General features: G+C 43.5%; 1 protein-coding gene and 1 long non-coding RNA gene across 2 annotated transcripts; one reads left to right on the top strand and one right to left on the bottom strand.

Moving 5' to 3' along the window:
* The first annotated feature begins 7,749 nt into the window (after positions 1 to 7,749).
* Positions 7,750 to 20,107, top strand: elovl6 (ELOVL fatty acid elongase 6). The gene is made up of 4 exons (XM_064334779.1): positions 7,750 to 8,153; positions 18,084 to 18,215; positions 18,559 to 18,710; positions 19,649 to 20,107. Exons 1-4 carry the CDS (start codon positions 8,071 to 8,073, stop codon positions 20,080 to 20,082), a joined length of 801 nt encoding a protein of 266 aa, XP_064190849.1. The 5' UTR covers positions 7,750 to 8,070; the 3' UTR covers positions 20,083 to 20,107.
* A 1,408-nt stretch (positions 20,108 to 21,515) lies between these two features.
* Positions 21,516 to 23,323, bottom strand: LOC135254536 (uncharacterized). The gene is made up of 2 exons (XR_010329917.1): positions 21,893 to 23,323; positions 21,516 to 21,820 (listed from the first exon to the last, which is right to left on the bottom strand). It is a non-coding gene; the product is annotated as an uncharacterized LOC135254536 (long non-coding RNA).
* Positions 23,324 to 24,942: the final 1,619 nt, after the last annotated feature.

Genomic DNA, 24,942 nt, shown 5'->3' with positions numbered 1-24,942 from the left:
AATGGTGTGGTTGAGCTCCAGTGCGCATTTTCCACAGTCAACTGATAGGGACAAATTTGCAGAGAGGTAAGCAGCCACTTGGCCAATCAATCACATTTTTTTAAGGCTAATTATTTCCAGACTTTCACTTTCCCCACATATTTTTAAAAAATTCAATTTAACCTTTATTTTAACCAGGGCAGTTTGACTGACATCTCTTACGCAAAGTGAGCCCTGCAGGGCTTTTGGACTTGGTGGGAAGAAACCGGAGCACCTGGATGAAAACAAACCCCACGCAAAAAAAAAATCGGGGAGAAGGCGCAAGCTGGAGGAGGGGAGATCAGGGCAGGCAGCCGGGACTCAAACCTAGAACATTACATTATGGACATTTAGCACGCGCTCTTATCCAGAGCGACGTACGCAGCATTGCACATAGCATTTACATTGCATCCATTTATACAGCTGAATATAGACTGTAGATTGAGTACCTTGCTCAAGGGTACAATGGCTGGGAGACCTACCTGGGCATCGAACCTGTGACCTTTAGGTTACATGACCAGCTCCTTACCCGTTGTACTACACAGAACCATCTTTCTGTGACGCAACAGTGCTAACCACCGCCCCACTGTGAGCGGTCCATACCAGAGTTAGCCGACTGTTTTCTGGGGTGTCAGTCAATCAGCTTAAGGTACAAATGCTATAGAAAACACCCTAATGGATATCGACCCTGTGAAGCAGTGGTAACCAACCCTGTTCCTGGAGATCTACCATCCTGTAGGTTTTCATTTCACCACCTAATTTGGCACACCTGATTCTACTAATTTGCAGCTCAATGAAATCTCTAGCTGTTGAATGATATGTGGATTGTTAGGGATGGAGTGAAAACATACAGGGCAGTAGATCTCCAGGAACTGGGTTGGTTACCACTGCTGTAGAGAAAAGAATGTACACACCACAGCTATTTGTAGTTCCTATTGTAATTTTATATATATAGCCTACTATGAAGAAAAGTCTGGAAGCTATTTGAATCTCATTTAACAGGAACTCATGTCATATTTCCACATACTTTTGAATGGTATTTCCTGTTATGTATTTCGTCATCTGCTAAAGTTTATTTGGCCCCCATGCTCCAAACATGGATATATCTCCCAAGTGTCACTATACATAACCTTTTTGAGAGAACACAGTTGAAAAAAGCAGCCAAAGATGGCTCTTTTACTCGTGAATCAGACGTCAATGTGTGTTTGAAAAAAACACTCTTGCGCACAGGAAAGAGCAGGCGCTTGTGGACTGGGCACCGTTTCATGCACAAATTATACATTAGTTATTATGGTGGTCATAGATCGTTCAGGCAGATGTCACAAACACGGTGACTTGGCTGTTTCCTAGGGTGTGAGCTGACCAGCTTGCTGAAATCTGTCCTTGAATCTTCATGGCTTAGATGATAATCTGTAGCAGGACCTAGAGCGATTAGCCGTATCAGTCTTTCCTCGGTGTTATCAATAGAGCCGCTCGCGTGTATCAGTCAAGAGCACTGTGAACAGCACACATACGCGTCCCATAAAAGACGAAGAAAAGAACAGAGGGAGTTTATTAACGTTTAAAACCTCATAAAATATATATTTTTTATTGGATTCAAAGGCAATGACAAAAGTGACATAGCAGCACATGACTGCATTACTGGAAGCTATTACAATTAATGATTTAAAAAAAAGAAAAACTTAAAAGATATATATATATATATATATACATTACTATAATTATATATATTTAAATTTTATATATATATATATATATATATACTATTAATATATAATGTATATATATTATTAAATTTATATATATATATACATAAATATATATATATTATATATAATATATATATATATATATATAATATATATATATATATATATAGGTGAGCAGTATCACTTTGAAGGCTGTGTTTAGGGACACTAAGAACACTTCAACTTATGTTATTTTATATTATTGCATGGTTGATCCACACTCAGCTAATCTCCCTAAAAAAGAAAAATAAATATAATATATATATATATATATATATATATATATACATATATATAGATGTATATATATTTTTAAACTTTGTTATATATATATATATATATATATATATATATATATATAATATATATATATATATATATATATATAAAACTATATATATACTATATATATATATATACATGTATATATATATATAAATATATATATACATATATATAATATAATATATATATATATATATATCTTATTATATAATGATATAATATATATATATATAAGGGCTGAGGCCAGTAGTCACCTCTTGAAGGCTGTACGTTGCCATAGGGGACACAACAGGAGCAGACACTTCAACTTGATGTGTGATTTTTTTATTTATTGCATTGTGTTTCGATCCATACCAGATAATCTCACCCCTAAATCATTGACAAAGGTGCTGACCACAAGTTATAGGTCATTTAAACGTTTTTACATTTTTATTTTTTGTAAACCTTTTATTTTTTTTATGTAACAGCAAGTCAGCTGATAATATAAAGCTCAAATTATTTCCTTCATATTAATATTTATGAGTTATGTTTATAACCATCTGTTGGTATTGGGTGGGGGGTTGGGGGGTTGGGGGGGTGGGGGGCGGCTTGCATTGCCTTGGGTGGGCAGTGAGTTTTGCTATGGGCAGTGATGATTTACTACAACACTTATTACAACATGCCTTGCCATAGGTGAGGTGTGTGTTGCCATGGGATAAAGTGTGTGTTGCCGTGGACGAAGCTGTGGGTAGAGACGAGTTGCTACGGATGAAACACGTCTCCCTGAACAGGGTTGCCATGGGTGAAGCCGTAGGTAGAGGCGGGTGGCTACAGGTGAAACGCGTCACCCTGCGTAGAGGTGTCCGTTGCCATGGACGGAGGTGTTCTTTGCCATGGTGATCAGAAAAGCCCGCGCCTCTCGTCCTGAGCGCGGCCATCATAATTCTGCTCCGTTTGTGGAGCTCCTGCTCGTGGTGCTCTGTATTGCAAAGCTCATGGGAAAAAAAAAAAAAGTTGGACTTTTCGCTGGCCGAAGCATATTTAATTGCTTTATTGCTGCAGGTTCCACGCCACACCACTGTGAGATAAGAACACATGCTCTGGGATCCTTGCCATTTTTGCTTCATAAGTTTCCAGTCATATAATTCGGAATAAAGATGCACTACACGGACAATTTTCTGAGTATCTCCACTTGTAAGAGGAAAATGGATATAAGCTTTTATTTATTTATTTTTTGTTCAGCCACAGATTGTTAAGGCTTCTACTTATTGTGTCTATTCAATGATCATCATTATGTCAGCATACTACAAACTTCTACATAAATATGCTTATTAAGTGCCTCTTTAGATTTCAGTATTCTTTGTATTTTGTCTGTTGTATTATTGTGCGCATTTGTGTGTTGTATCTCAATGGGACTTTCCTGGTTAATTAAAGAATAAATAAAAATGTAAACATAAAACAAAAGTCAAGCAATTATAATGTCAGTGGTTCTGTTAAATGACAATGTTCTGATTCCAATCTTACAATTAAAATAAAATTCTTAATTTTCTGTTTCCCAATATTTTTTTCCACATATGAATGACATTGCAAAACTTTTTTGCCATATGTATCTCCTGAAGTGATGGAGAGACCTCTGCTGGAGAACTTCAGTATTGCATTTTATCAGACCTATGTCAAATGGGGTGTGGCAAACACCGCAGTCACAGTGAGTGACACATTTACCCACACCCTCTGGGAACCTCATGGTCTCAAAACTCAACGTAATATTCATGACCACCTCCCCGTATATATGTATATAATGTATATATATATATATATATATATATATATATATATATATATATATATATATATATATGTACATACATATACATATATATATATATATACATGTATATATATATATAACAAAGTTAAAAAATATATATATAATCTATTAATGATCATCATTATGTCAGCATACTAAAACTTCTACATAAATATCTTATTAAGTCTCTTTAATTTCTTTAAATCTTTGTATTTTATTATTGTATTATATGGGCTGTGACGTGTATCTTGAATGGTGTACTTTGCCATGGTAATTAAAGATATAAATAAAAATGTAAAATAATATAAAATCAAACATTTAATGTAGTGTTTGTAAATACATGTTCTGATATCAATTTACAATTAAATAAATTCTTAATTTTATGTTTCCATATATTATTTTTCACATATGAATACATTGATAAACTTTTTATATGTATCCCTAATATGATGAATCTGTAGAACTTCATATTCATTTTATAGACTATTCAAATGTTGATAACACTCATACAGTATGAAATTTAAATCTAACTCATAGTCTCAAAACCAAGTTAAATTATGACCATCCATACATTATCTAATCATTATCTAACTTGCTTATTACTGGACAGGTGAGAGGCTGGAATTCACCATGGGCAGGTCACCAATACATCACAGGGCACCACACACCACTTATGCCTATGGCCAATTTAGAGTCTCCAATTAGCCAACTCTGCATGCCTTTGCACTGTGGGAGGAAACCGGAGTACCTGGAGGAAACAAACCCTGAAACACAGATCGCGAAACTCAGAACTCCACACAGAAATGTTCCGGATTGGATTCGTACCCAGAATCGTCTTGCTGTGAGGCGACAGAACTATTCGTTGGACCATGCCACCCCTTACAAATTATGTTTTTTGAAAAATGTAGCGAGCAATTACCTGTATGTCCCCTAACAAAACAAAAAAAAGTAATAACTCTGTTTCATAAAAGTGAAGTGACAAAGGTGAACCACAGGTTCAAAGATCATGTTAAATTCACCATCATCAACAGTATTCAATAAAACCCGAACTGACTTGCTCACGATTTCTTTTGTTTCTGAAATAATCTGGTTTTTGAAATGTGAACAAGGCTGAGAGCACCAAGTAAAGGGATCTTATTTCAAGTTTTTAAAATAAACGCATATTTTCTCATGTCTGTTCTCTTTCAGTGGCTGTGCAGAGATATTGTCTGGACATTTTCCACACACTGTTCCCTGGTGTCGCTGGAAACTCAAAACTGTACCATTGCATGTTACTGAATAAAAGTGCCACTAAAGCACAACAAAGTATTTTGTTTGGATAAACAATTTAGAGATGGCGTCTTGAGTGTGAATGTATCTACCAAATATCATCATTTTAGTGAAAAGAATGCAAAGATCCTAAATGCTTTATTTTACCATTCCTATGGATAGGAAATAAGAATGGCCAGTGCAAAACTTTTCATAAGGGGCAACTTGGGAAAGAAAATTTTTTTTCTAACCTAACCCTAACTCTTACCCTTAACCATAAGTCCAACCATGACCCTAAACCCTAATCCTAACCATATTCCTAAGCCAAACAATAATTCAAAACCCTAAACATGAATTCTTGCCAATGGGCTCATTTTTAATTTGTGATTTTTTTTTATTTATTAATGATGAATAGAAAATGTATATATCCTTCACGCAAGAAAGGAACCACAAGTAAATATGTTTTAAGTCATTTATTCAGAAAAATATATCACTAGAAAAATCACTATGCATAGAGCAAATGTCTTACATCCAAAAAATGAAAAAAATTGATCATTCAAAATCAGTGACTGACCCTTGCATTACCCCTTCCCCTAGATCCTAAATATAACCATAATCTTACTTCAACTCTAACATGTACTGTGTTCCTACCCCAAACCCTAAAACCTATTAAATACTCTTTTTTTTTTCATTTTCTAAATTAAAAATGATTTTATTAAGAAATGCTTCCAGGAAGTGAACATTTTTGGCTACCCAAAACGGAAACTAACCTCCACATTATCCTTAATGCTAGCTCCTGAACATAACTCAAAAACCTTCCTCAACCCTCTGAGTTAACAAATAAATCCATAACACAAAACAATTTCACTAATGGTAATATGACAGAGAAGACATGGGAATAAAGACTCCTTCTCCATTATTCAGTTCTGGCTCTTTTTTTATTCATGGAAATATTTCTCCCTGATTAACCTTGAACTGATCTGACAACTAGCTCCACGAGGCTAGGCTATATTAATGCACTCTAAAATGCACAGCACCAATATTGCTAACCACAAAGCAAGGTATAATGCTATAGCAGTAAAAGTCCGTGCTTTATTTTGCCTGGTGATAGTACAACACCTGCATCCATGAATGCTGCCTGTCTTGTCCAAATTCCATTTTTCCATATTGTTTCCTATTTGTCTCTCCCAACAGTACTCACAAGCCATCCTCATTGCTGTAGCCTTGCCTAGCAGTCTGGGAAAGTGTAGGCAAAGGCATACTCTCCACAGGAAAATGTTATCCTTCTTACTTTTGATAACGTACAAGTGGACGAGTTCAGCTAATACAGACGAGAGCTGGAAGCTGATGACTCTGGTACAGCTTGAGAAAATGTACTGTTGGGGCCCAACTGACCAGCAGGGGTCCCTGGTGAGCGATGAGAATTTCCCCCACTACCTGAATCACTCCCTCCCTGGTTAGTGAAAAATGAAAATATTATTTTTTTTCATATGTTAAAATGAATTAATTAATCCATACATTTGCATACAGTATTTTTCAATCACCTAAATTATGGAAATGTTTATATGCTTCAAAAACCATGGCATTGTCATCCTGGAAGAGACTATTCCCATCAGGATAGAAATTGGGATGTTAATTGTTAAACGGTATAATGCAGTACACCTGCAACTGCATTCGTTATGTTTCTCCACTCATTTATTCAGGTCTTTCCTTTAATTTGTCACCCGTTTGTATGTAGCAGACACTCTTATCTAAATGGACTTTCATTCTCATTTCATCCATTCTTATAACTAAATATAATGCCAAAAAATTCAGACTGAGGCACCTTGTGCAAGGACACCAGATGCAACATGGGTGCATTGTCTGGGAATCAAACCAGGAACCTCTGAGTTACAAGTCCAGTTCACTAGCCATTGTGCAATACAAACCAACTGGCTTCAGAACATCAAGGTCAAAGCCCAAAATTGAGGGGGGGGGGGGGTAAGTGGCAGCTGGCAGACAGTTGACAGATATGAACTGGTGGCTGAGCGCACGTCACGATGGGGACCCCACCAGAGGTGATTCTACATGGCGGAACGGGTCACCGTTTTTTCTGATTACTGCATTCAAAACTGGCAGGAAAAATGGATGAAAACTTACACACACAGTCATCGTAAATGGAATCAAACACCGGAAAAATATGAAGTAGTGCAGCTGTTCATAGCATTAAGTGCATACGGCCAGGCTGACCTGTTTCTCAGACGCGGTTCTAGTTCTGAATCTTTGTTCTGGTGATCCACAGCAGGTTCTGGTTTCAGATCCAGATTTATAATGAGCTATTACTTGGTCACTTAGTCCGGATCTCTGGACAATTATTTAAAAATGCGGGCTATTTGATTGTTATCAGTAATATTCTTTATGGCAATATACATTAAATGGCAATATACAATTATAAAACAATATACATTTGCATAACCTGTTCAGTTCGACACAGCTGCCCTCAATGAATCGGTGGAGATTTTTTTAAATCGCATGTGATTAGTTATTTTTGTACATTTAGTAGTAGCCTACTAGCACATCTGACTGTTCCTTTCTTTTTCCTTACAACACATTTCTTGGTCAAATCCCAGTATTCGTATTTCAATGAAACCCGGTTATCTGAGCTCAGCTGGACCTTACACCAGTCGCTAGGCCAGCCGGCACGTTGACAAAAGCCGGAGAATCAATCCGCATTAACGACATCTACTGTGCTGGCAAAGCTAGAAGGATCCGCGGCTTTTGACTTTAGCATCTAGACCCCGCCTCACTGACGGGGAGGGCGTATGCCTGCTGGAGTCCGGTCTGGACTGGAGGTTTTAACGCGAGCTAACGTTCGATAGCAATAGCGCTAGCTTTTTCCCGGAGCGAGAGCGATGCGCGGTCAGAGATAAAACAAGGGGCGTTCGATTTGACACAAAATCCTTGTTTTGCCTCGGTATCCCTGGACGGTAAGATTAATTTATTAACATGTCAGTCCTCGCTCTGCAAGAATACGAATTTGAAAGGCAGTTCAACGAGAACGAAGCCATCCAATGGATGCAGGAAAACTGGTATGTACCGTGCCGTCATAAATGATTAGCGCAGTCGGGATCAAGTGTATATAATGCATGGTGTTGTGATTTCTAACATTAAGTTACAGTTTGTAACAACAGCAATTGAAAAGACAATGGTGGGTAGCGTTAGAATATAATATGTACACATATGTGTCCTACGCAGGCTGGTTATGTATATGCGTGCAAAATGCACTGTTCGTAGCCTACATGTTATTATTTTGCATTTGCAACGTGGTGTATTCGCATCTTCGAATACACCGTCCTTGCTTTTCTTTATTTCAGTAATATACATTGTCTTTAGGTTAGAGAGAAGCGTGCGTGTACGATTAATTCATTGATGTTATGGATAGTCAGGTTCCCAGCAATTAATCTGATTTTAGCTTGTGTTATGCCACTGTTGTGTGCAGTATCTTCACATCCACTAGTTACGCCGACAGAATGTTAATACGTGTCATTGAGAGGCGAGACATAAACCGTAATCATCGCATATTATTCGCTTTAAATGTAAAATGACACGTTCTGATAGGTACACATGTGCTTTGTGCCGGTCCATCTCTGTTGGACCAAATAGCGATCTCCAGATCTGTAATTACTGGCGGATAGGGATGCAGAGAGCGCCTCCTACTTGCTCATTATCATAATCTTATTTCAGGCACCGATTACGCGTCCTTTACCAATGTTAGACCGTAATAGCCTAGTTTGAATCCGAATGCTTCCTGCAGTATACTTAGGCTACTAACCGCCATGTAACGTACAGCAATAAATAAATGAATAAATAAGCCAGCACTCAAACATTTACACTAGAGAGCGTCTGTGCGCAGGTATTTGGAAGCATGGTGATGTAGGGTATTTAAGCGCGCGCATCGAAAGTACAACTTTGCCATAGCGCACGTCTGCTAGGGATTTTCAAGTATCTCTACAAATATTTCACAGCTTGGAAGCTGTGCGGCCGCTGCCCAAAACTATAACCGTGCTAAAAGAAACCTGTTCTCATGTAGCACATAGCCTAGTAAGCCTACAGCCTGACTGTAGCAACTAGTAATCAGTAGTATTTAATTTTTGTCACCCTCAGTTATGGTTGACACAAATATACTTAGGGCTACACAGTACAAAACGATACCAATTGTCTTTGACATATTGTCCAGAAAACTGGAGGAAATGCTTGATCACAGCTTGGCAGATCTTGAGGTCGGCCACAACATATTTATGCAACATGTTCTTGTCGCCTTAATCCAAAACGGGATGCTTGCCCTGTTAAAATGGCACAATAGTTGTGGATACCAGCTAAGGCATAGATCTTAAAGTGGGATTTCTATCCCAGTGCAAAATGTTTCACACAATAAAGATATGACTCTATTGAAGCTGCAATGCTAATTGTGTCCAGTTGTAGACTACAGCTACCACAAGTACACCCGACCCCTTGTGCGTACATGCAACACTTATTGCAAAACTGGCATGATACAAAGGCCGCTCCATTAGTCAGTGAAGTGATAAGGTGGTTGACCAGGTGATTGGTAAACAATCTATGAGGAAAGATGAACATTTCCCCACAGTCTGAACCTAATGGTGATGCTGTGCACTGCAGCTCATCCCCTTGTTATTTGAAGGATCTTCAAAAACACACTTGGCCTCTGTTGCCTGCTGCTGACTCAGCACTTTAGAGGCAGCCTGGGCCTGTGATGTCTCTGCTGGGGAGAGATGGCCCGTAGTACCCAGCCTGAAAACACACACACTGATACACACACACAGACACACACACACTGTTACACATACACACAGACACACACTGATACACACACATACACACACTGTTACACACACACACACACACAAACACACACACTGTTACACACATGCACAAACACAGACATACACACACATGCACGCACACACACACACACACTGGTACACACACATAAATACACACTGTTACACACATACACACACTCACACACAGACATGCACACACATACACACATGCACACACACACATACACACACACTCTCACACACACATGTGCACACACATTCTCTCTCTCATGCTTGCATGCACCCACACGCACATACACAGTTTTACTATAATGTCGGGATTGTTCTCCTGTCCCCCCACTAGCTCCTATGTTCTCATTGGACAGAAGTGGTGACCTGATTCTGGCCAATCAGACTAGCTGCTGTATATGTGCAACACTGCCAAGAAGCAGGTCAGTGATACTGAGTTCCAAAGACTGAAATTGTTTTCAGTTGTCAGTTTTACACATGACAAAATATGGAGGCTCTTGAGTGGGAGATAACGTTAAGGCACCAGTGCGTAGCGCAGTGACACACAGCCAGGTGTCCTTGAGGATGGTCTGTGATTGGCTCTTTTGTGTTACTCGGGGAGGGAGGGGCTGGGTCAACAATGCCGACCCCACAGATTCTGTAGGCCGCACAGATGTTCAGCGCCTGCATTTCTTCCGTCCTCTTTGCCTCCTAACAGCAGTGGGACGTTCTGGTCGGTACCAGGCATTTGCAGCGCTGCACGAATGAGGGCGGGTCATTCAGTGCCACGGTATGGCACTCGATGGCGCCCCTTTAATGAATGACTCCGGAGACGCAACGGGATTCTATGGTTTCAGCTTCAGTAGGGAGGACAGAGGCCCACTGTTCTGCGCACAGAGCATTGTATCTGCTGGGCCTACACGATCTGCGGCAGCCCGAAACCGTGTCGCGCTCTGTGCGTCTGTCCGATGGGCCGGGCCGCCTGCAGTCCGGCCGCATCTGTTGCGCATTCCACCGGCGCGGACGGTTGGCGCACTGGGAGGCGAGAGACGGCGGAACAGCTGTCTTTAACACGCCCTGCGCGCTAAAACAGAACAGCGGCCTTTCTGTTATCGTGCTGCATCAACAAGAACATGAGAATACGTAATGAGGAGAACAGGCCATTCAGCCCATCAGGAAAGAGCATGAGAATACGTAATGAGGTGAACAGGCCATTCAGCCCATCAGTAAAGAGCATGAGAATACGTAATGAGGTGAACAGGCCATTCAGCCCATCTAGAACATACGAACATATGAATACATAATGAGGAGAACAGGCCATTCAGCCCATCAAGAACATAAGAACATGTGAGTACATAATGAGGAGAACAGGCCACTCTAGTACATTAGAACATCCTATACCTACAGTACACACTAGAGAGTACAGTACGTAGCACCATTTACCTAAAAACCGGAGTTTCTGTATTTGAACACCCTGAGGGTCTGTGCCTGTAATACATGGCCTGGCAAGCTGTTCCGTGCATTCACAACCGTTTTTGCAAATAAATAAATCATACAGAAGGAAAAAAGTGCAGAAAATTTCCAAATGCATATTAAAATGCAAAGATGCACAGAATCAAAGAGCTTATGGGCTTTAAAGAAGAAAGATGATGCTGAAAACTATGTTTAAGAGTGGCTGGGGTAGAAATAAAAAATTAACATTTTTTAAAATCCTTTTAATAATGTGTAAATTAATGTTTCAATCATTTGGGGAAAAGCATACATCTTCCCCAAATGTTTAAATGGTTAATGATTAACACCCCTACTAAATAATGTCACTGCAGATTCTTGTCAGAAAGCCATACTGACCCCTTGTTCCATTTCATTAGCCAGACATTGTGTGCCAGAATCTACATTGCCTGGCTAAAAATAAGTATCTGCTGTGTCTTTCTGTGCTGTGATAATGGGTTGGAGAAAGTGACACAACGCTGGAGGATTCATTCAGAATTGTGAACACACTCATTTCCTGAAATAGTGTGCCTGACGTGTAGGCCTGAGTAGGGTGTGTAATGTGGGGTGAGCAGGACGTGCATGCATAAGTGTGTGTGTGTGTGTGTGTGTTCCAGCCCATTGCACTGAGTGAAAGTGTTGTTTGGAGGAGAGAGGACGTTTTCTTGAGCGCTCTGTCGACGTTGTGACTCATTACACATTCTGACACCCCAGTGTCATTCAGGCATGGCCCTCCCTCTCGGCTGTGCGCGCACGTATGCGTGTGTGCATGTGTGTGTGTGTGTGTGTGTGTGTATGCATGCGCATATGTGTATGCATGTGTGTGTGCGTGTGTGCATGTGTGTGACAGAGAGAGAGGGGGGAGGAAAAGAGGGAGGAAGAGAAAGAGACAGAGAGATCAGGAGAGAGAGGAGAGAGAGAGAGAGGGAGAGATATGTGGGTGTGGATGGGTTTTCACACGTATATGTAATGTATATTAGAATGTCAGTAGCGATTCAGTCAGAGCCGTCTTATTTAGTCCATAGCATGTTTAGGTTTTATTGCTGTTTCTTTCCAACTAAAAAGTCCAGATACAAAATGCTGTCCAGTATCACACAAAAAGCCTGGTGTATTTAGCAGCTGCAGGTTGCGTATCTGTGGTACTAGTCCACTGCAGGCCTTTGAATGGACATCATCACTGGGTTAATGGTAAAACGTGCAAATGCTCTGGACGTAGGTCTGCCGAACCTAAAGAAGCCGTCCTTTGGCAGACCAAGACTGCCTTTTCTGAAAAAAGCCGCTTGTCATTTTGGATTGGTCTGCCACTTCCCAGTCTGTCTGTCTGGCTTGGGGACTTTACCTTTTTGGCGGGAGCGCGGCAGTGCCTTTCACAGTTACACAGCACGCCTTTCATCCAGTGTCTGTTATTTTTCCTTCTGGGAGGTGGGAAATGCTGCCTTTTTTTTCGGGCTGGGTGTTGGCAGAATATTTAGACTGCGACGCAGTGGTGTGATCGCCTGCCCCCGAGCATGCTGGGAAGGTGAACGGACACGCTTAACCGCATTGTGGCTCGGCGATTCTTCGAAGCGCGCGATTGCGTCATTCTTCAGCGCCAGGAAGCGCGTTTCAGGTGGAAGTTTCACACAGCGAAAGCGTCTCCTGGGGTAGTGAGCTGTGCTAAATGCTAATAGCCAAAGGGCAGCTAAAAACAGTGAGTACTTCTTCAGCCAATCAGAGACAAACTGTTTCTCAGTCCGCCAGCCAATCAGAGGAGGTGCTTTTCTCTTCCTGGTGCTGGCGGCTGTGCTGAGCATGGCGTTTTGTAAAGCTGAACGCCGTCTGCAGCTCTTCTTTATGACTTTCCTCTCAGCTGCTGGGCTGGAAAGAGTGCAGCGCAGCAGCAAAATAATAAAACCCAACCGCAAGTCGGCCATTTTTAAAAATGTATTTATTTATTATTTATGAGGACTACTTTATCAGGAGCAGAAGCAGCGGTGTGGCATTTGTACGCAGATGCGGTTGTTGGCTAATGATTCCGTTTCATGTACACTTGCCACTGGCTTTTTTTTCCCCCTCTCCCCACAGTCTGAAATATTCATCTGTGACCGGTTTACAAGAAAAAAAAAACTGCCTGCACTTTAGTTCCAAAGATGGCACACGCAGGTGGACAAACCTGTCATTAAACGTCAGCATTAATGAGCAGCCAGACTCATGAGCTCAGAGTTTGAGCAGGAGAGTAAGGATACTTGTGATGCAACTGTTTATTTAAAGCAAGAGTGTAGAGCGCTGTGATTGGCCGGTGCGTGGTCCACCCTTCACCCAATCCAGGGGTGTCCCTCACGCCACTGATTTCTGTGCTGCGTCTGCAAGCAGAGGTGAAGTTCCATAGCCGATTTGGACTCATGTTTTCTGATCTGTCCTCTTTAAGGTTTGACCCTTTATACCTTATAGCAAGTGTGTCCAGCTATAGCATTGTTCGGGCCCCAGGAAGATTAGCTGCACACTGTGTATTGCTAATGGGGATCCTAAATAAATAAATAAATAAATATAGCAAGGGCTTTTGATTTTTTTCAAATAATGAAGTGAACTAGTAAACCTTTGAAATTGTGTTATACATTTCCTCCTAGACTGTATGAAGTACACATTTTTGAAAGTGTTTTCATTGATACCTGATGGTGGAAATAGGCTAAATATCTTTAGAGGTTTTTGCAAAAGGGAATGTTTGTGTATCTGGGCAGTGATGTCATGGTCTCTTGGAATGTTCTGTGGAGCTCCAAACGCCACAGAACAGCAAAACAGCCAATAATGAGAGTCATAATTCACTGGGCAGCCAATAAGACCGGCTGAACTCCAGACCACAGCCAATAAGCAGCTCTCTAAGATAAATAAGAGGCGCTTGGCAACTGTGGCTTGCAGGACGTGCAGGACGCTTCTTAGCGACTCAACCTAACCGCCAGGCTGTGACTCATTCTCCACTTGCTCTGGAGAATTCAGACAGGACCGGCCCAGCAGCCTGGCCACCGGACTGCTCATAACGGACATGAGAAGCGCATTTGCTCCGTCATCGCTCTCTCTCTCTCTCTCTCTCTCTCTGTCTCTCTCCGCTCATCCCCTGCCCAGGGGGCGTTGCCCTCGTTGCGACTGCATGCGGGGGGGGCGGGGCCTGGCGTGACCTCAGTGACCTCTCTGACATACCCAGGGAGATGCCGAACATGTGAACTCCATTTCCCAGTTAAAAGCCGACGGCCAATTTAACAGCGCAGCGCCCCTCCCCCTCCTCCCTTTCTCTATTGTAAGTTCCTTAATAATAATAATTCCGAATAATCAAAAATGTAAATGCTTAGCACGTAGCCCCTTTAAGGCATGTATTTCGTAACGTTGCCGTGTTCAACCTGATTCCTGCTAGGCTCCGTGGAAGCTTGATCTGACCACCCCCCCCCCCCCCCCCCCCCCCTCCTGCCTTGTGCACCTGTAAGGGTACAGGCAAAATTTCCACCCTGGCCATCAGCGAGCGATGCTGTAGAAATCCCCCCCCCCTCCCCCAAGCTAGTTTCCTGCGCGGCAGGAAGTGGGTCACGGCTAACCGTAGGCGCACCGCGAAAAACACACTGCTGAGTCTAATGGAATGTGACTACCGCGCTCTAACCCCAGCGGAAGTCCCCGCCCGCCCCGCCCCCGCCGCGAAGAAACCCCGGCGCTTGTTCCCCAAAACGTTCATAGACAATAAAGTTGCTGTTATCATCGCTCATGTAGTTGAAAGCATGTTTATATGAACCTCAGGTTTCTGTGACACTTTATTTTGCCCTGATTGGATCGAGAGGACGGCTATTATGAGACCCCTCAGGACTCATAGGGATTATGAAGTGCTATTAGTACATGTAGCATGACACACAAATTAGAATGAACAAACATTGTGCATTCGCAGGCTGAATGCTATGCCCTTCTCCTGCACAGTAAGTGTAATATTCTCACAGTGCGTTAATGCGTTTGGACACCAATGCCGCGAACGCCTTTGGACTCGCGTCAAAGCAAGATCCTTGAACTTTAGATGCTGAAAATCCACTAAAAAGGATTATCATCCCAGACCTGCGAGACCTGCGAATCTGGAGACGAATGAACAGCGGTTCTGCATTTCACAACGACAGCCTGTTTCACAATGACAGTGACATGCTGTGTGCTCCCTACGTGGGGTGACACCTAGGTCTAATACACGCCCGCACCAGACAGGGGCTTGTTAGATTTGGGAGAGGTTGACAAGACAACGCCAGGAGTCCAAAGGACAGGTTCACAGTACAGTTTCACGTTGTTACTTGTATCTAAATCACGTGCTTTCTACAGAGGCCAACTTTTTGTTAGGATCCAAGCGGGCACACTGACAGGTACAGAAAGAAAGATCTGTCAGTCTGCGGAGCTGAGGTGCGGGTTACTGTAGTTACTGTACATTCACAACAGCTGAAGGTGTAAAAGAAAGGCTTGTTTTTGCTTTACCCTGTCCTGAACCAAATGGCTAAAACAGATTTTTTTGTTTTTGTTTGTTTTTTTTTTGCTCATGCTGGAATGTGTTCCTTCTCCCTCTCCCTTGTCTGTTTATTAATCACTCGATCAGTATCGCAGAGTGAAGGTTTCCCTGCCCTGCCAATCACCGGCGAGGCCTGTCAGATCGTCTATCCAGGATGTGCGACGGCTTTTTCTCTCCCCCTTCTACGGAGCGTCTGTCAGTGCGAAATATTGCTGAGTGAATACGGACAGTTTTTTTTTTTTACAGCGTGTCGCTGCCCCAAGGTGCGTGGCGTCTGAATGAGGTTCCCCCGGGGGCCAGACTGGGATTTGGAATTTGAAATGAAACGTTTTTTTTTTCTTTTCGCGGAAGGGAAGTTGGCGGTCATGCCGCGCGGAGAGGGGGCGCATTCTTGAAAGGGTTGAGTGTCACCGCCCGGGGCGATTTTGCTCCCGCGGGCTTCATAAATATCTGCTCGGGCAGGTTACGCTGGCAGCTTAAAATTATTATTTTTTTTTAAACCGCAAGCGATGAAAAACGGAGATTTTGCCATCCTCTGGCCCCACCTCTCTACCCGGCACACGGGGGGGGGGGGGGGGTCGGCCTCGTCCAGAGAGGGAGCGGCTGTTCCCGCCACATTCCGTTTCAGCCAATCAGCGACAGGCTCCGGGAGTTTGAAGTGAACAGCGTGAGGCTTTTCCCTCTCCCCTCTTTCCTGCGCCTCCTTTCCCCTCTTCCTCCTCTTCCTCCTGCATCGCTTTATTTCCTGACAAAAGCGGTGGTGACGGTTGTAATTTCGGGGGAGAGGTTGGATTATTTACATGAAACACACACACGCACCTTACCGATATCGCTGTCCTCTCTAGGGGCCTATCGAGTAACAGGGGCCCCTGAAACCTCCTTCACATGCGGGCCTGCCTGTTAGTGAACAAGCGTGAGCTACGTCTGTGAAAAATGCTCCTTCTGTTCCCAAGTCCCTCACCTGAAGGGGCGCCTGGCCTCCAGGTGATGGGATATCCTCAGTGTCCTCAGCCACTGTCCAGGCTGTTAGATACCTACCTGTCTGTGTAAAAGCCACCTGCTCCGTCTCCTCACTCAACAGACCAGGGCAAACTGCCTTTTAACACTCAGTCATTGTATCTTTAAACAGAGTTCTTCACATACAGGTGTTCAGGGGCCTGTTTAGCTTAACACTGTCAGTAAAGTGCAGGAGTACAGCGGTTTATCTAATCAAAATCAATGCTTTCTCAACACCGATGTGCAGTACGCCAAAACACCGCCTTCTGATCTCAGTTTGGCGGTTGAAATGCCGCGTCATTGTTGGATTTTTTTTTTCTGTCCTTGCACTAAGGTACCCTCCTAGTCGGTGGGGCACCTGGGCGATTTAGGGAGCCCGGCTCATTGGCTGAAGAAGCGTTATGGAAACAACAGTGGAGGGTCCACCCCCCATACCCCTTCTCTCCCTCTTTCCCTCTCTTTCGCTCTCTCTCCTTCCCTCTCTCTCCCTCCCTCCCTCTCTCTCTCTGTTTGGGATGTTGTCTTTTCCCTTTGTCTGTTTGTCCTTGCCGGGAGGCAGGACAGCCAACCCCCCCCACCACCCCCCAGTGAATACCATCCATCCCTTAAAATAACAAGGAGTCCTGCTGTGCTCTGAAAAGGATTGGAGACCCACCCAGACGTGTGTAACGGCCGGGCAGCAGAATCTTAGGAGCAAATCCCCTTTTTTAACACTTTGAGTCCAAATGAAGGCCATTTTAAAACAGACATTTAAAACGAAAGTAGCTCCAACACTGAAGGGAAGCCAGGACTCAGAAGCATTCACAGTCCAAAGAACCTGTCGCTTCTCAACCCGTTTATAAGGAACCATTTGGGTTTATATCCCATGTTAGGAAATGTGCTTAGATAGATAGATAGAGAGAGTGGGGCAATATCAAACCCAAAGGAGAACAGCCATCATGATTCATGAGTAACTTACTGAGCTGAACCAATCAGGTCTTTTTTTGGCTATGGAAGAAAACATTTGATAGGTTTATACATTTTAGAGACAGACACCACGTGGTGTCTCAACCCTTAATGGGGAAGCGCTGCAGTCCCAGTAGGTCACAGGGGTGGTGGTAAAATTCCCCAGAGGTGTCGGAACTGTTAAAGGCGCACGCGATTGGTCGAGGAGCCGTCACATGGGCACGCTTTCGTCTGTCCTCCAGGAAGAAGTCCTTCCTCTACTCGGCCCTGTACGCGGCCTGCATTCTGGGGGGCCGGAGGCTGATGAAGCAGAGGGAGAAGTTTGAGCTGCGGAAGCCCCTGGTGCTCTGGTCCCTCTCCCTCGCCGTCTTCAGGTAAGGCTCACCTGCTCTCGTCCTGTACTGTCACCTGAGGACAGGTCAGCGTCCCTCAGGACAGACGAGGGAATAAAGGAATTCATATTTGCAATTGGCATGCAAGCCGTCAAGAACCACAAAATGAGTCTAACTGACACTTTGTGTTTTAGGTTCTGACTGTTTTTTGTTATATTTTTGTACTGAAATAAATGCATATATTAAAACACTTATGATTGTTTTTAGGTGTGAACTGATTGGTTAGATGCAGTGAGCAGTTATCAGTTATCTCATAGCACTGTCATACGCAGTTTATTCGATGATCGCGGCTTGCTGCTCTGAAATCTCTTCCTCCCGCTCGCAGCATATTCGGCGCCATTCGCACCGGAGGGTACATGGTGTTCATCCTGATGACCAAAGGGCTGAAGCAGTCTGTCTGCGACCAGAGCTTCTACAACGGGCCCGTCAGCAAATTCTGGGCCTACGCCTTCGTGCTCAGCAAGGCCCCGGAGCTGGGTAAGCAGAGTCCTGCGTCCGTCCAGCCGAACGCGTCCCCCCGCGACACGCTCTGGTTCGCCCCTCTCCTGAGCCACTCACGGGGCGGGGATACGGTGGATATGAGGACCAGTATTTTTAACCGGATCGGTGTTGGTTTGAATGACTGGTTGTGACACTTTGATTGGAACCTTGTTACTTGTTTTAATTGTGTTAATATTCCGTTGAATGATTAAAAAGAGGCTAGAGGCAATGGGTCACTAAAAAGTAGATCTGGATTTTTTTGACATTACCACTGACATCAAAAGTCAATCTCTCTCTCTCTTTCTCCCTCTTTCACTCACTCTCTCCTATGTGCCTGACTGGGTTTGGTTCTGGATCTGTAGCCACTGTCACGTCTCAGAGCTTTGCTCTTTCATTTCTGCCCCTGTGGGCTCTTTGTGTTTGCCCAGACTGCACTGAACACACGCCCCCCCACCCCCATAAGCCACGCCCACCGTCACAGGCCTGGCCGGCCACACCCCCACAGTGCCTGTCCAAGACAATCCCTGTGTCATATAGAGCCGTGTTAACTCCGCCCAGTCTCCTGTCTTGGGTAGAACTTCTCCATTGTTGCATCACAGTTGGGCTAGGCAGAGTTTTTATAAACTCCGCCTCTGTGTTCTCACATATCATAAAATACATACACACATATCCTCCTGTGACCCGGCAGAAACAAAGTTCACTTATTTAAATGTCTTTTTTTTTTTCGGACATAAAGTGTCTTGGAAATATTTTCAAATATTATTTATTTTATTTTTATCGAATATCCCTTGAAGTGTAGGTTTCAGCATAGCAGAATATATGCTTCTTGAGATTAAGACCAAAGACTTTATGAAATGAAATACCGGATGTCAGGAGGATATATAAGTTTGGAGAACTCCCTCTGACCGGTCACTGTCCCCCCCTTTCCCTGGCAGGAGACACGCTGTTCATCGTCCTGAGGAAACAGAAGCTCATCTTCCTGCACTGGTACCACCACATCACGGTCCTGCTCTACTCCTGGTACTCCTACAAGGACATGGTCGCCGGGGGCGGCTGGTTCATGACCATGAACTACCTGGTGCACGCGGTCATGTACTCCTACTACGCCCTGCGGGCGGCGGGCTTCCGCGTGTCGCGCAAGTTCGCCATGTTCGTGACGGCCACGCAGATCGCCCAGATGGCGGTGGGCTGCCTGGTGAACGGCCTGGTCTTCTCCTGGATGCAGCAGGGCCAGGAGTGCCCGTCGCACGTGCAGAACATCGTCTGGTCCTCGCTCATGTACCTCAGCTACTTCGTGCTCTTCTGCCAGTTCTTCCGCGAGGCCTACGGGCGCAAGGCCCGGCAGGCCGCCGAGAGGAAGGGCCTGTAATGGTGGGCGGGGCCGAGGCGGGCCGGGGGGGGGGGGGAGGAGGCGGGGCTGGGTGTGAAGGGGAGGCCGTGATTGGTGGGGTCCAAGACGGATTGAGCCTCTGGTTCTATAGCCTATGATGGGAAGCAGAAGGTGGAGGGGAGGGGAGGATAGTGGTGCCGGGTTGGGTGGGGTTGAGTGGGGGTGGGGTGGGGTGGGGGGGGGGGGCAGAGGCGGTTGGAGGTAGCCAAAACAGGGGTCATGCCGTCTGTACCGGAACGAGCATGAGCACAAGCTGTTTTTTTTTCCCAAAGAGGGCCACAATCAGTGAGTCGTTACCATGCCAACACCCAAGTCTCCACCCACTGTGTGTTACGTTTACAGCGTTCCCCCCTAGCCAAATGCATCTCCCCTCGTTAGTCGTCATGCCAACCTCATGTTGATAAAAGCAGCGGACAGCTGCGAGCCGAGAGTGTGTGAAGGGAATGAATACGAGGAAGTGTGTTAATGACGGAATGAAGAGGAAAGGGAGGAGGTGCCTATTCTGTCCAATCAGCACGCTCTTTGTCTTAACAGGGTTTCCACGGGAACTTAAAAGGGCTTGGATTTAGAATTTTTGTGAAATTGCTTGGAATATTATTTCCCTAATAGACTGGTTTGTATATTCCAAGTTTTAAAGAAATTAAGTTAATTTTATACTGAAGTCAATTATAAGATTATTAATTCAGAAATAAGCTGCCTGAAAAATTGTCAATAAAGGTTTTTGTGAAATCCTTGAATTTTGCAATAGAAATACTGTAGAGTAATTGTAAGCATTTTCATTTGATTTGACGCAGCCAAACTGATCATGTGCAACAAATATATGCATATACCCCTCAGTTAAAGACAAAGCAGACTGTGTTTAGACAGAATAGGCCCTTTACATTGGTGAATGTCTTGTCTAGGTGTTACTGTTAACATAATTCTGTCTCTGTCATGCTGTCTTAACCTGACTGAATCTGTTATTAAGGTCTGTGGATGGGTGATTTGTGTATTAAAAGTGAGTGAAGTCTTCGCTCTGTTGCATGTATTTTCCATTACACTGTTACACTCGTAGGCCTCCTCATCTTTTTCTTCGTTTTAAGAATTTCTCCCATTAGCCAATGCGGAAGCAGGCAGGGAATTTTGAGTCATTGGAAGAGTCTTACCTGAGCTACCAACATTTGAGCTTGCTGCCAGGTTATCGTGAGTTACAAACGTATGTTCACTGAAGTGACACAGAGTATGTGCAAGCTGTATCCCCGCTCATAGGGAATGTGGCCCCAGCTAAAGACAGCTGCGTAGCACTGTCACTATTATTTTTTGCACAGTACAAACAACTCAAATGTTTCAGTGCCAGAGGGTCGAATATTAATTGCCTTATAGCCTTTCCGCATATAGACACAACTCACAAGCTTTTAGATGCTTAAGTGAAGTATCTTTTTCTTTTTTTTAAAACAAATCACTGTTAGCCATTCACTTTTAAGGAGCCAATTCAGGGATTTATGAAACACCCTGGGTGGAGGGGGGTTGTACCATTAAAAGAGACCCAACACTGATTTGTCTACTGAATGATAGCTAAGGATTTGTTCACAATCTGATTTATTTATTTATTTACCTTTACACAGGTGAGTCTCATTGAGATAAATTGTCTTTTTCAAGAGAGACCTGTTCCAAGTAAGCAAGAAGACACTCAAGTTTACGGACATATAGTACAGGTTATCACAGGTTCACATAAATACTTGCAATACTCATCTGTGCACTTAATGACAAAACATACCCATACACTTTAAACAGATCCCTTATTAAAAACCAACGAACAAATCTTTGTTGGCTCTGTTGGTGATTTCAAGACATGGTAGTCAGTTGCAAAACTGGCAAGATTATTTAGGCCACTCATGAGACCTGCACATAAAGTACTGTCTTATTTTTCAAGCGCATTTCAAATAAATTACAGTTAATCCATATTATCCATAAAACGTGTATGTAGCCTAAAATAATGTGCAGAGGGATTTAATTGGATTTAAATCCACAGTGATCATGGCTATGACTAGACTTGATTAGGAAGTATGGACTAAATTAAACTTGAAATGTTCTACCCTCTTTACAGGTTTAAGAGATAGCAATGATACATTTTGTATTTAATGTTAGTCGTTAATGTTATTTAATCTCAATTCAGTCGCACAGATAGTAAGCACAGTTTCCACTGTAAAACTTGTGGGGTTTTTTTTATTGATTGTAGGAATTAAAATTATCAAGGTTGTCTTTGGACTTTAAGCACTAGGAAAATACAGCCTACATTCATGAAGCCTATAGCACAGCTCAGTGAGGGCCATACAAATCTGATGGAGGAAGAAAAGGTTTTTAAATAGATATTGCTGGGAGATTAAAGCGCTGACCGGAATTTATCTCTTTATTGTCAACTATCGCCACCTTCTGGACGTGAGGCATGATATCATAGGTGGAGCACTGAGTATCACAGATGGATTCAAACAATGTTTGTCCTTTATCTGTTATCTACTTGGACTAAAAAACGGAGTGATATTTCCTCACATTTGGATTGTCACAATCACGTTAGTTAACTTTTAACAAAAGTTAACTTGCCAAACTGTAACACAAAATTAGTGACAAATGTTGATTTTTAAAGCAGGCCGAAGTGAGTGACAGCCCTATGGATTACAAAGATTATTGGGAAGAAGTTGTGCCAGGTGAAATTTTCCCAATGCATTGCCATGCGCAGACCGTGAGTAAGTCCACTTCCTGTTGCAGAAAACCAGTTCAGTTTTCCAGTCAGGAGTCTGAAAACCCCGGCCCTGGAGAGCCACGGGGGAGTGCTGTCACTCTGCACTTAATCGATCCATCAGGGGCATTCATGACGCTGATAATAATTCAATAATTCAACTTGCCTGGTTCCCAGGGGTCTGAATTTGTTGCAAATTTTAAGGGGGGAGAAAAAGTCACCCGTACCCAGCATTCTCTCCTAGGGGGTCCGTGCCGTAGACCCAGTTTTAGATAGAAGCCCATTGCAGCCCATTAAAAAAACAGGCAGTGCCCATAATAAAAATCAGCACTGCACTGTTTCCAGGCTATTAAAGCCTCACATAGGCCGACAGGTGACCAGGAGCAATAAAGTTGTGTTTTCCACAGCCTGGGTCTTAATCCCCTCCATCTCACAACATCTCAGTCTCACAAAAGGCGATGCCATCAAGGTATTGAACGAGACCACCGGGGGTTGAAGGGGCGGGGTGGAGGGGGGGATTGGGGGGGTGGGGGGGGGTTATCGATGAGCAGGAGCTCTCGCCATATGTGTCGACCCCTTAAAGAAGCGCGTGAGCCGCCCCTAAGCCCACCGCAGCTTTGGCGCACGGAATGTTCTCCCCGGGTCGGGGGGGGGGGGGGGGGCGGTAGGCTGTTCGGTGACCCCCCGAGGATCAGCGCAAAGCCTTTGAGTGTGCGGCTAATGCCCCGCTAGTCTGTTTAGGCCCTCTCCTGCGCCTCTCTCTCCGCCCCGCCAGACCCGACAGACCCGCCAAACCCGCCAAATAAGGACAGCTGTGCCGGTGGGACGGGGGGGGGGGGAAAGCGGGCAGAAGCTACGGTGATCTTCGGAGGACCCGCGCCCTCCCAGGTGGGCTATCTCATGTTACCTGCCCCCCACCCCACCCCAATTCCTGTATTACTTCCAAACGGCTGAATTCAAAGTGCAATGCCCTCTGTAAACGCTAATGCTCTCCTTCCTGGTGCACAGGAAATCTATACACCGTTTCCTGTGGACCTGGGGGTGGACAGATGGTGCTTCTGACACGGTGACTTGTTTTGCTTTTCTCCCTCTGTTGGAATATCTTCGGTGTCAGGGCAGGTCACCCTTACTGCACTTTCGTAATCTCTAAATCTCAGGTGCAGTTTTTTTTAGGAACAGGAATAAGTGTGGCCTCTCAATTGACACTTGTATTACTAACCTGTCAGGTTTATATTTTAGAATCTAAATTTGAAGTTCCTTAAGGAGACTATTTCAAATAAAAGCTCAACCGTGCAAATCTTTGATGTGGAAAGCTTTTCTGAAAACAAGCAATAGCTCCAACTTTAGGTTTGAAGATTTTTCACCTACTTGACTGGAATCCTGTTTATAGATTATGTACATAAATACAATACACACACATATAAATACGCAAATACATATAAACATACATACACACACATATACATACACACATGCTTGTGTCCAGGAACCCACCGTATGTTAGTGTTTAGGCAGCTGTAGAACACTTGTGCCCTCTAGTGGCGATGTTTTGGAGCTGCAGACAGCAGCAGCAAAAAAAAAAAAAAAAGTCAAATGCAGTCTTTGTAATTGAACAGGTGACAGTAGCATCGAAAAGAACAAAACAGCAGAAAGCAAAAATCTAATTAACCAACATTCCAGTAAGCCCCGTTGAATAGTATTAACGCTTCAAATAACACATGGCTATCAAATTAAATGTATACCATATGATAATATATGATATATTCATTTTTGCATGAATTTTTTAAAATGTATTTACAAACCTGACTTTATAAACCATAGTCTGTTGCTTTGCATTGAAACAAACAGGGTATAGACGTGTTTTTTTACAGATCTGGGGAGAAGCCTGTGCGACTGTTTCTAATAATAGTGCTGAGGCAGGATGTGTCCGTGGCCTGAAAGACTGAAGCGGCAGTTAAACGTGCGTTCCCCTTAAGCTCTCTGAAAGATTTGCGTGATGTCAGGGGAGGCCAATCCAATCAATAAAAGGTGAGAATGTCTGCACATCATGTGACTGAGTAGCCCGTGGGGTGCAGCCCGTAGACTGATGGAGAAATAATATCATTTTTAAATAATATACATAA

The sequence above is a fragment of the Anguilla rostrata genome, chromosome 5 (genome assembly GCF_018555375.3).
Source record: "Anguilla rostrata isolate EN2019 chromosome 5, ASM1855537v3, whole genome shotgun sequence".
NCBI lineage: Eukaryota > Metazoa > Chordata > Actinopteri > Anguilliformes > Anguillidae > Anguilla > Anguilla rostrata.
Note: the sequence above shows the minus strand (reverse complement) of the source record. Positions and strands in the feature narration are given on the sequence as shown.